This window comes from Motacilla alba, chromosome 2 (assembly GCF_015832195.1).
Source record: "Motacilla alba alba isolate MOTALB_02 chromosome 2, Motacilla_alba_V1.0_pri, whole genome shotgun sequence".
In the NCBI taxonomy this organism is placed as follows: Eukaryota; Metazoa; Chordata; class Aves; order Passeriformes; family Motacillidae; genus Motacilla; species Motacilla alba.
In genome coordinates this window covers 80,156,446-80,168,714 of record NC_052017.1, presented here as the reverse complement: position 1 = coordinate 80,168,714, position 12,269 = coordinate 80,156,446, and the positions used below count along the sequence as shown (strand labels likewise).

The window sequence follows — 12,269 nt, the reverse complement described above, 5'->3', positions numbered from 1 at the left end:
AGGAGTTCATTTCAGTGACTTTGCTGTCACAAGAGTCTAATCTTTCAGAATCAGAGTATTTTAAGTCACATGATTTTATCAAGCATAGTGATATTACAATCCTTCATTCCATAATATCCAGTTTCTAGACATTGATGTGACACAGAAAACATGATGTGGTAACTGGTATGTTATTTTCTGCTAGGTTCTGTAGCCTCTTACCCTGGAACAAAGGCTCAGGAATTGGACCATTCATTTTAAATTTTTATGACAAAAAATTATGAAACTACTGTTAGAGCTCAAACACCACTAGAAACAGATGCACTTTCTGGACTCACACATACTTCATGCAGATGCTAGTTCAGAATTTTCCAGTATTATAAATCATCACTTAAAATGAAACTTCAATCCTATGATTTTCTGACTTGTCAAATTTGCCTTATGGTGTCATGACCTATTGGTGTCATGACCTATTGGTGTCATGACCTATTATTATCACTAGAGATCTGAGGGAAGCTTGTTCTTTCTGTTTGGGTCACTAGAAGCTGTTTCACAACCTTTCATCTATGTAAGTAACTCAGTACTTGTTATTCTGATTCTTATACTAAAATATGATTATCAAAGTTCACTGCCGTGGTTACTGCCTCTGGCATCTGGATAGCCATTTCTTAATGTTTCCATGATTAATGAGAAAACAGAATACTGGGGAGAACAAACCTTTAGACAGCCAGAAAATGGCTTTTTTTAGCCTCCATCTTGAGTTTGCCTACAGAAAGCTTTATCAGCTTGTTTTTCATCAGAGATAGTGAGGATACCAAAGATTGTTCATCAACTAATGATCCGGAGAGTTAATATACTTTTGACTTTCTAAATCACAGTCTCAGTGAGTACTTGTAGTTCCTCACATTTTCAGCTCAAAATAGGGGCCACAAGGGAAGTGCAGTAAATAGCCTGCACCCATTTTAATATTTTTGTATTTTTTATCACTGCACAGTCTGGTGAAATGGAGGGAGGGAAGGAGGGAAATTCTCATTCAGAATGGATTTAGAAGTAGTTTGGGATTTAAGGGACACTGAGTGGGTGCTGACAAGTACTAGTGAGCTGAAGAAGGTAAAAGTTATTAAAAGATTTGGTGAATAAATCAATTTCACAAATAAAGCAGCAAAATTTGATATTAAAATGTAAAAATGCATGGCAGCATAGAGGGGAAACACCCATAATCAGCTGTGGGTCTACCTGCACAGCTACAAAGCAGTTATGTGTGTTTAGAAAAGAGTTACAGCCATGACATTTTTAAACCTGCGTCCACTCAGTGGCTTGGTAAGACCTCTGCTGATGGCCAGCTACTAATGGCAATGCAGGAGGTCAGCAAAGCAAAATAACTCACCTTCCTGGCTGCCTTAGCATGGATTCAGCACAGTCAGATGGGAAAAGAGGTAACAGCAATGTGTGACAGATGGTCGGAGCTGGATTGCCAAAGTAACTGCTCTTTCTGAAATTTGAGTTCGTGGAGGGGAGCCAAGGTCAATCACTACAAGATTAAGGCACTCTGAGACACTTGGCCGTAACGCTGCTCTTCCAGAGGGAGTCTTTGGAACATGTGAATTTGCTGTTTGTGAGCGCACAGCGGGTGAAGGGGGGCCCGGTCTCCCATCGGCAGTTTGTCACAGGCTGCTGCGCTGCCAGCACCGCGCCACTGCCAGCACTCATCAGGAGAGCCAGCCAGAAATGCTGGTTGCTATTCACGTGTCAAGCCCTGCTGTAATCTCCAGTCTAAACTCTCTGCTGCTTTAGTAATGTTGTCGGAGTGGCCCTGGATCTGGAGACTGGGCTTTAAACACTACCCATAAAATGGGCTGGGTAATAGACGCCTGAGCCTCCTCAGCCCCGTATTTAAACCCAAGATGCCAGTTCTGCATCTCAAAAGGACATGAAGTCTTAATAAAATAGGATATTTATATCCTAAAGGAGCACGTGTGTTCAAATTAATTGTGCTGAAAATGATCTTCAGGGAAACTTTTAGGAAAAGCAAGGCAAGTGGCAAGTGCAGCATTCCTGAAAGAAAACTTGTAGGCTACAGTTACACTGAAATGACAATTAGTTCAATATCACATTTACAAAGGGACATGAGTACTCATGTATATTCCAGATAAAGCATTCTGCTGAATGACAAGTTTGTTCAGGAATGTCTCCTGATTTGTGCAGAAAATCAATAAAACTATGGTAAATCATGCCTTAGAAAAGATTTTGTGATACAAGGTACAAAGTCAGCATTGATTTCTGTTGATAGGTTGGGATTTCAATACTCTGTAGTATTGTTTTCTGAGACAGAATTTCCAAAACACCTGGGGACCCATCTGTCAGAAAAAAATGGGCTTCTCCCCAAAGGAAGGTGAGCCAAGGGTGACAGCAAGGCCTCAACACCAGCCTCATCAACAAAGGTGCTCCTTTAAGGAATGTGGCAGGGCTGGTGACAATAACCTAGATCAGGCAGCGCTTCATTGATTGCCAGGCAAGTCCATGATGACAAGGGCAAGTTCATAGAGACAAGGTGGGTCAGAGGTCAAACAAGAAATCAGGTCTGTGGGTCAGGGTCCAGACCAGCAGGGCACAGGCATAGCCCAGACAAGGACCAAAGGTGAGCACAGCCCCCAAGCAAAGGTGGGGAGCCCCTTGTGAGTACCTTGTCACACTGTTTGTTTTGAGCTACTCTGCTCCAAATTCTCACAGCTGCACCATATCAGAACTGAAATTACTTTTTCTTGAAGATAATGGCGAACAGCTGTCTAGACCTCTTGCTTGTTTACCAGCTGCAAATTAAATTTTTTATTTGAAGACAATTCCTTTAGCTGCTGCTCTTCCTCTATTAATTCCTTTCCTGTTATATGTACATCAAGGAAACAACTTCCACATAATTTGCCACAGTCGCAGGGAGCTCTTTTGGGCCGGAGTTCAGGCTCAGGCAAGTGTTAAGAAGGGACCAGGGAAAGAGGCTAGCGTGAGCTGAGAGAAATTCAAAGATAGGAAGTTTGGGCAGGGTTGTTCAAAAAGAGGTTAATGAAGCAGGAGGTATGTGTTGGTATGTCTTTTTCCCTCCCCTCACTGATTTATCTGTAATTTCTGTAGTCATGAACTTCACCAAACCATTCTGCCTCTGAGATCTTGCAATCCTTTCTTCAAATCCACAGCTCGTGAACTCTTTGATTTGATTCCTTCCTTCTCTTTGGCTCCTTTCTGCCTTCCAATCCAGGTCCCATGCTTGACTCCCTGCAGTGCCCTGGTGCTCTCTCTCTGAGTGTCCTTTCTCCAAATTTCACCTAAATTACACTTAAACTGTTACCAGCAATTTTGCTTAGGGTGTCTCCTTCCACATCCATTCTTGATCTATGTCTCCAGCATCTTCTCTTTAGGTTTTTCTCAGAGACTTAAGGACTAACTCAATAAAGCAGAGGTTTTAATCACTTTCCCCATGCCTTTATCTTCTTGTAATGACAAAACATCCTTTGTGGGAAAGGTTATACTGAACCCACCACAAACTGGTTTGTAGTTGCTTTTCCTTATATCAAGTCCTTCTTATTCCAGTTTGAAATGCTGTCTCCAAGATAATCCAGGTGGAAAAGAAATATTATTATTCTCTGTATCAGTATTTTGGTAACAGTATCATTATCAGTATTCTCTGGTCCTTTCCTCAGATTTCTGGACATCTCCTTCTTACAAAGCAATGGGATAGACTGTCACTTTTGTGACAAGATCTGTAGGTCAGTTTTGTGTTGGCTGTTTGAAAATGGTCCTTCATCTGGTAAAGAAGCCCTTCAATAAATCAAGTGTTCTTTCTATCCCATCTTTAAACTCTTTCAAGAAACTCTGAAACCATCTTCAGGGACAGAGATATGAGTAAACCATGACTAAATGTTGCAGAGCTCAGTGTGTTGAAGGCAGCTGGGCAAAGTGCCCGTGCACGTCCCAGGGAACAGATCTGCTGAACAGTCTGCAGACTGGAGCGTGCAAAGCTCCCTGTGAGATCAGTCAAAGTTCAAAGGCAGAATATAAACCAAAGGATTTTCAGTTTAAGAACCTGTCTGTCTGACACCGGAGCGTATTCCCTCATTCTCCCAATGATTTCATTCTTTCACCTTCATACCCATGTACTGTAAAGCATCAAGATGTGTGTGCCCAGGTGGCGTGCCCAGGATCACTTGGATGTGAAGCACAGGATTTGGTGCCAGTTGTCAAGTCCTTGACACCTCTCTGAGATTCTTTTTAATTGGTGCCATCAAGCCAGTTTTTGGACAGGTCTTTTGTATCCTTTAGCATTCACCAGCTGTAATCCGCTGGCTATTTGCAACAGTGTCCTGCTAACTTCACCTTCCAGAACCCTTGCTGCTGCTCATTGTTCTGCAGCAATTCTTCCACAGGTGCACTTTGAATTGAGCTTCCTGTGTCCTTTACAGAGCCCTTCTCTGTCAGCCGGAGTGGGCACATGCCACCCTCATTGACAAATGCCCACAGACACACCCTAATGTCATGGGACGATTTCCCTGCAATTTTCTGGTTGCCAAGGAATGTGGGTACAGTACTAAGGAAGTTGTAAAGGATACCATAGGGCAGAGTAGGATACCTGCTTCTTGTGATACTCTTGTATCCTCTTTTCAAGAACCCAAGTGCTCTGGAGGGGAAGAGTGTAACTCCACTTGAAAACAAGAGTGAAGAACAAGGGAAAAAGCCAATGTGCAGGGTCTTATGGGAAAATGGAGAGATAAAAAGAAATGCAAAGATGGAAAAGGATGCTGCAATGTGTGAGAAAAAAAGAATGGTGATGGGGACAGACATCAGAATTGGAGAGATAAAGATCATAAACTGGGAATAGGAGAAGGATAGGCCACTTGAAATAATTTCCTTCCAGGACAAAACACTTCAAATGTCTAAGCCTCTGCTGTGTAGCCAGTGTCCCAGCTGCCTCTTATGGCTGGTTCACTTAGCAATAAGAAAATGATTTGGCTAACAATTGCTTCATTTCCTTAGGGCTGGTAATCTCAGGTAGATGAGAACAGCTGTTCTGGGTTCAGACTGAAGGTCCATCTCACCCATTATCCACTCTTTGACATTAAGGAAACCTTCCTTATATTTGATCACCCTTGTTACCATCTTCTCAACATTTCCTAATTCTGTGGGGTCCTTTCAGACATAAGGGGGCATGAATTGCGCATTTGTTGTTTTTTCTATTTCCCCTTTTTTTACTTTCTATTTTTTCCCCGTTTTTAATGCTTTTTAAGAAACTAATTATATTTTATTTGCTGTTTTCACCCCTAGTGAGCTGTGAGTGAATATTTTCATGGAACTTGTGATCATTAGCCTAAGATCATTAGCACTTTTTTCCAAGTGAAGTGACCAGTACAAAGTCCACTATTCTATATGGGGAAGAATTTCTCTGTGGAGAATTGTTTTTTTTCCATACCTGTAACTCTTTTCTTGTGAGCTCAACTGAATGGATATTAAAATGGCAGTCAAGATTAAATGCAGGGGAAATTCATTATTTCATTATTTGTAATTCTATGATAATTTAATATATGCAGTGTTAATGTCTTTTAGCTTGTTTTAAATAAATAAGGAGTTCATAAAGTCAGGGGTCTATCCTTCTTGCATGTTCATTTTGACACAAATATTATTGTGTATTTTCTGTGACATTTTCGTGTCCGGATTTGCCTGACTCACCTCTGATAACAGGAATGTGGGTGTTTTAATTAATTAATGCTAATTGTTTTTCTTTTGAGGGGCAAATGTTCATGCAACTGACCCAAGCCGTGGGCTGACTTCATGGGAGTGGGCTTGTTTCACAGGAAGATCAGAGTCTGCCTTCGTCATGCAGAAGCTCATGGACAGGCCATGCCCAGAACAGTTTTCTGATCAATATAAACCAGAATGGCCAAAAATGAAGGAACTTCTTGCCAAGGCTGCAGAGCCAAAAAGCTGTTTGCAGAAGATTTCTGAGTGTGTAAGGGCAGCTGTCTCGTTCCGGTCTTTCTATGGCCCGGAAGAGGATGGGGTCCTCGACCACATGGTGAAGGTGACAACAAGTCTGGGAAGTCCCTTCATTGCACTGGGGTGCCGGACTGTGTGCCCAGGCAGCCCACCTTGTGTGGGGAAACGACGACTGGCAGTGCAGGAAATACTTAGGAAGCAGAGAGCAGAGGAGATCCGATCTCAAGACAAAGATCATGTTAGCAGCTACGAGAAGCTCTTTCAGAACTCCAAAATCACCGTGGTTCCCAAGAAGAAGGAGCGTCGAGCCAGCCTGCAGCCCATCAGCATTGCGATGTCCCAAGTGACCACGGTAGCCACGAGGAAAGCAAGCCTGCTGCCACTCCACCTGCTTCGACGGAGCAGTGTCCGGCCGGGATTTGTCATCCCCAAGGTCCGTGTCAGCAAGGCTCCTCCACCCACCTTCCAGCCAGAAAAGGCGAGGAGGAGGAGCAGCGCCAAGGAGGACCCCTATCTGCAAATTCCCAAGTGGAGATACAAGGAACTAAAAGAGGAGCGGAGGAAGGCAGAGGAACTGGAGAAGAATAGAGCAGCAGAGGCTCAAAAGCCCAGGCAGGTGTCTCCTGCCCAGAGCAGGACCTGATTTGAAGGTAGCTGCTGAGAAAGTTCTTGAGCCGCTGGTCTTGTTATCCTAGCAAGATAACAGACTGAATGCCTTCTTGCATGCCCACTGCTCATGGAGCTGGAATACTGAGTCATGGCCTTCAAGGAGCAGAAATACAGCAAGGGCTATGCCACAGCAAGTCTGATTGTGGAACAGGAAGGTATTTTGAGCCGGAAGACTTACTGGGTTAACTGGTCTGCTGTTGACAGGACATTCTAAGTGGTGCAGTCCTCTTGTGGATTCCTGTTTTTCCAGCTCCTGGTGAATGACTGTGAAACAGCTTGAAAAATGTGTTTGAAAGGATTGTATTTTGTGTTTGTTCATTTTGTAATGGACAAAATTAATGAGTTGTGCTTTTGACACTAGACATTCCTCCCTCTTCTTCCTTAGGTAGATGTATTGCAAAAATTTGTAGTAATAATTAAAAGTTTAAAATTTACCACAGTGTTGGTTGGCAGTGAAAATCCAGGTCTACAATTGTTTTGGATATACTAAGCACTTTATTTCTATTCCAGTAAACAGATTTTAAGTACAGGTCTATACAGTCTGTATGGATGCAGTTCTTAATGCTGTTGAACCTCTGTTGAACCTAAAAAGGGCTTAATATGAAATATCTGTGCAGTTGAGGGATTCACGTCTTCTGCAAGTATAAATCAGGTGCAGGGACTGATTTCTTTGAAGAAATATAGAAGACAAGACAATTTTTTGATTGCCACCATCACCTAAGATTTGCCTCCCCCAATGGATTTCCCTTTATCCATTATCTTATGTCTCCTTTTTAGTCTCAGGGAATATTTTGTCATTGCTTTTAACTGTGAAATAAGGGAGATGGTAAAGCACAGTGGATATTTTTTTAGATTGATATTTAAGTTTCTTTTCAAAAAACTCACCAGGTTTATTGTCAACCTTTCCAGAATATAGCCAGGACAAGAATATTATGCAGCTTTCAGAGGTTCAAGCAACTTTCCCAGGTGTCAAGTGCAGCTACACGCTGTGAATAACCAGTCAGAGGTGCAGTACCAGGCAGCTCAGCCACTGACGTGGCCAGATGTCATTGTAAGCTTTGGTACCACACCTCTGGGTGCCCGAAGAGGGCAGTACCTCACCCCCTGTCCCTACACTGGGATAAAACCTTCCCCAGTATGGAAGTGCATCTCCAAGTGGCAGTTCCCACGGGTTGCTGCAGGTTTTTGTGCTCCACATTAAGGGTTCCTCTGGTTGTACCAACAGTCAGCCTGAACAGCAAGACAAGCCCTGGCAAATTCTGGTGAGGACGGGCTGTAAACCTGCTGCTTGCTGAAGAAAGACCACACTCATAGAAGTAGAGGTCCAAAGCAAACAGCATAGAGCACATGCTCAGGGTAAGGTTTTGCTCAGGCTTTGCACACATTTGAACTGAAATGTGCTGCAGTGTGTCCTCCTGAAGGCGTTGCTGGAGCCCAGGTAGACCCCAGCAGCTGCTGCTGCTGTCACCAATTTCTCCCCTCAGTTAAAGAGAGGGAAAACTTTCCCATCCTTTAGTCCCACAGCACAAAGGCTGGCCACAGTCTGACTGAACTTGTAGTGAAACTGTGCATGCCATGGGAGAAATAAATTCAGTTGATTGAAAACTAGAGCCCAGATCAGCACTGCTACTTCCTGTCTGCGAGGTCTGACAGAGGTTAGGACAGATGCGGGAAACACGGATTTTTCCACGCAGCCTGTTCTTTGTACGTCTGTGCTGGCCAGACTGCAGTGCCAGGTGGCCTCCTAGGTCAGAGCTGGAGGAATATGCACCTGCCAATACACCTGCCCAGTCCTGGGAATATGAATGGCATTTTAATCTGCAAGTGCATCAGTGCTGTGCAATTCATAGGCACCAATTTTGTATTGGCTTTGGGGTGACCAGAATACAAGCTGAACTCATTTCTTTGGAGAGCAGGAAGACAATCTTTTGGCTGGCTGTGGCAAAGGTATCACGATAGATTTCAAATTGGTACACTGGATTGAATGGTTTAACTGTTAATTTTTGCTTACTGCCAACCCAGGGTTTTGAAGATTTAGCACTCAGATTTGGTTCTGAAAAGCAACCTGTGCTATAGCTGAGCACTTGAATTTGCACTTTCAGTACCACCTGCAAGAGACCGACAATTGACAGGTGCACTCAGGGATTAACGTACAGTATGTTAGAATTAGGGGCTGGAAATAAAGCCTATTTTCTAATCCTTTGTACTTTACTGTGTTTATGTGCATAAATGTGATATTTCCATTAAAAGAGGCACAAGATGTTAAACCTAATTGTCACTCTCATTCTTCAAAGGGGTTTGGGGATGCTGCCTTTCACTTTCCAGTGGATCTAAAAGCCCATTCACTTTTGTCAAAAGACTCATCAGCATCACCTAAAATCAGTTTGGTTTCCCTGGAGTTATTGTGGGTTAACTTCCACTCCTTTTGAATTTTTTTCCTAGGAGTTAAGGAAAACTATTGCTTTTGTTTCCCATCAGGTTTTCACTGGTCATCTTGCTGGAGAGAGAAGTCATTGCTTTGCTAGCCTGGGTCCATGTTGCTCTGCTGCAAGCAGGTGGTCTCCCAGTATCCTTGCTGAGAATGTTATTCCACTTGGGGCATCTGTGTAAAGCTTTGCACTTGCTGGTTTTGGCAGTGCATGCCAGAGGTTTCTGTGTCCTCATTGCCTTCCTCCCCTGCTGCCTCACTGTTCTCCTGCTATCTTCCCCTCTTCATCATTGTCCTCTCCCTAAAGGCTGCACCCCTCACTTGCTGTTTATCTTACCTGTCTGAAGGTTGCAGTGGGCAAAGCTCCCACAAAACTCTTCCTGAAACCTGTGGCAAATGAACCACAGTGGAGGAGGAGGAGGAGGCACACCTGGATTGCTTTCAGCCATCTGTCCCCCTTGAGCTTCTGCTGCCGAGGAGGATTTGAGTTCTGCTGGATTTCAGCACAAATAGAGTGGCTTGATCTGTGTTTTGTTGTGGATTCTTTTCCCCCAAGGGATCCATAACTATGAAATGCTAGGAAATACTGGCTGCACTTCAGGTTTCTCCTGGTCACTCAAGCAGCACAATTTACCTTCTAAAAAAGAGAGCAAGCAAACCCTTGGCAGCACATCCTGGCAGCTGGAGCCCCTGAGGGAAGGCAAAGGTGCTGCTGTAGAAAGATGCTCCTCAGAGGGAAAAGGGACATTAATTCCTAGGGCAGAGGGATGTTTTGTACCTGCCTGCAGTGCCAGGCTGTAGTGTGGCACATTAGTGGGAAGCATGTCCTGGAGTGTTGTGACTGGAGCGGGGTCTGTGTCTGCCATCACAGCCATTCCTTGCCTCGGTACCCTGGGGACATCTCACCATGGTGCTCCCAGGAAGCTCCCAGCCCCATGGGCCAGCCTAGTTCTGCAGTAATTGTACTAACAGGGATTTAATGACAGTGACAGTGGAAGGTGGAAGTCTAACTGCTTCCAAACCTTTTCTAAAATCATATTGTTCTCTCATCTCTGGTAAGGAAGAGCTTCAGCATGGGGGTTCCCAGTAGCCTCCCTCCCAGAAGACACCATCTTCCCATCACCCAATACCAGCCACTGCACTGGGCATCATCCAAATAAGGAAAAAACCCAGAGAAGTATTCATAGATACCTCCAAAGGTATCACAGGTTGTCACAGTATTAGAAAAGACTCCTGGAAAATGAGAAGGGCCAACTCATCTCATTCTGGAGAGCAGGAATTTCCTTCTGTTTGGCAAATTCCTATGTACAGCTAAATATAGCACTTATGGGAAAACTTTGTGAACTCTGGACCCTTTTTGCTTTGGCTGTGAAGCTGCTGACCACTGGGAAGTATAACTGATATCAGCCAAATCCATGCTGAGACTGAGATGTGCTTTATAATGCTAAACAGGCTAAATTTGGATATCCCAGACTGGGCAAACTGGATGCTCCAAATCAGTTCCCTACCTATATAATCACCTATATCATTAAGTTATTTTAATTATACATGGTATTGCACTTAACCATACCTATAAAACTACCTCCAGGTAACACAGGCACACATAAACATCATTCCTATATAAAGTAATAATGAGATACATACATAAAACATATATATACACACATAATTTAAAATTTTTAACATGTATTATTAACACATATACATATAAAAAGCCTCTTACCTCCTAGTGATAATGTGGAGCACTTATATATGTTAATGATGACCATCTCTCAAAAAGCCAGTATTAAATAACTGTTCTGTAAGAGGAACAAATAATTTGGGGTATATTGTGGAGGCTACAAAGGGAAAACAGACCAGCTGCCTTTTCACTAAACACTATGGAGCACTTGCATGAGAAGAGGCAGGGGATTAGATTATGTGAAAATTGTACTTCACTGGATAATTAAAGTTATTATGCACATTAATTTTGCCTAGTCAGGTTTAAATTTGCCATTTCTCTTGGCACATTTGAATTTACAATGGTTGTAGCATGTTTTTATATCTATAAAACTGTGCACAGGTTTGTGGATAATTAGTGGGCCAAATGCTCCTGTTTCAGTTGTCTCTCAGGGAAACAGAAGAGGTTGGGAAAATGGATTCAGGTGGTTCATTTTCCCCTTCCTGTTGTAGCAGCTTCCCACACGAATGACAGTTTGCTTCTTTGCCCAAGCCCTTCCTCCCACACAGGCACAAAATGAACAGAAACCCTCCAGAGGCAGATGTGCAAAATCTGTGCTCGCGGGTGCCGTCCTGGATGCATTCAGTGATTTCTCACAAGGCACTGATGGAGCAGTGAGCTCCTGTAAATGTGGATCAGGAAAGGGGCACAGGAACTGCTGGAACATCTCTGCTCCGTGTGCGTGCGTGCCAATGGGATTTTTACTCTTGGTGCCATAGTAACTGAAGTCAGCTCAGAGAAGTGTTAACCACCAAAGGTGCTTCCTGAGCCTCTGTGCACAGCTTTCTGCTGACAAAGGTGATAAAATATTTACTTTCACACCACATGCAGCAGCAGGGAGTTAAGGTTTCCTTGTGTTTGCTGCCACTGTACTGAAGCCAGCTTTTTGCAGAAGCCAGTAGTGTGGGGTGTTTTGCATTCTTGTGTGAGAGTGTTAATGGGACACAATAAGTAAATGGGGAATTTCAGTAATAGCCCCTCTAAAAGTTGTGTTCCAAACCAAAGTGAAGTAGTGTTTGAAAAGAATATACAAACATAGTTCTACTGAGAGCAGACATGCTGTATTATCAGCTTGGCTGCTTTCACAGGGAAGTCTAGTGGAATAGTAGTCACACAGCTTTTACCCAAGTTCTGCACAAGGGAAATGTGGTCTTTGATCACCTGATATCCTTTCCAAAAAGCTGCAGTTGCAGCCTCCTGAAATGTATTCATGAGTGAAATAAAATATTTGGTGAGCAACAGAACCAAACAGACAAGCCATATTAAAATAATTTTTCTTTGCTTTGGTCTCAAAAATTTGTTTAGCAAACAGAAATTCCACTAACATGATCATAAAAATGTACTTTGTGGGTGTTTTACATAATCAGTTTCTCACCTGTGGCTTTTGAAAAATGTGGGGTTTATTCTTCACATGATTGACTGCATCATCCTTTTTTTTTTTTTTTTTTTTTATGTTCATAGGCACAATGAGCAGTGTTTGCCTGTGCTTTCCCA

The 12,269-nt window shown here is 43.1% G+C and overlaps 1 protein-coding gene across 1 annotated transcript in view; it reads left to right on the top strand.

Moving 5' to 3' along the window:
- The window catches only part of ANKRD33B (ankyrin repeat domain 33B), a 46,730-nt gene extending 37,811 nt beyond the window's left edge, over positions 1-8,919 (top strand). The window contains exon 4 of the mRNA XM_038126788.1: positions 5,751-8,919. Within this exon, the coding sequence (XP_037982716.1) occupies positions 5,751-6,601 (851 nt within the window). The 3' untranslated portion in view covers positions 6,602-8,919. The remainder of the gene's footprint in view (positions 1-5,750) is intronic.
- The last annotated feature ends 3,350 nt before the right edge of the window (positions 8,920-12,269 follow it).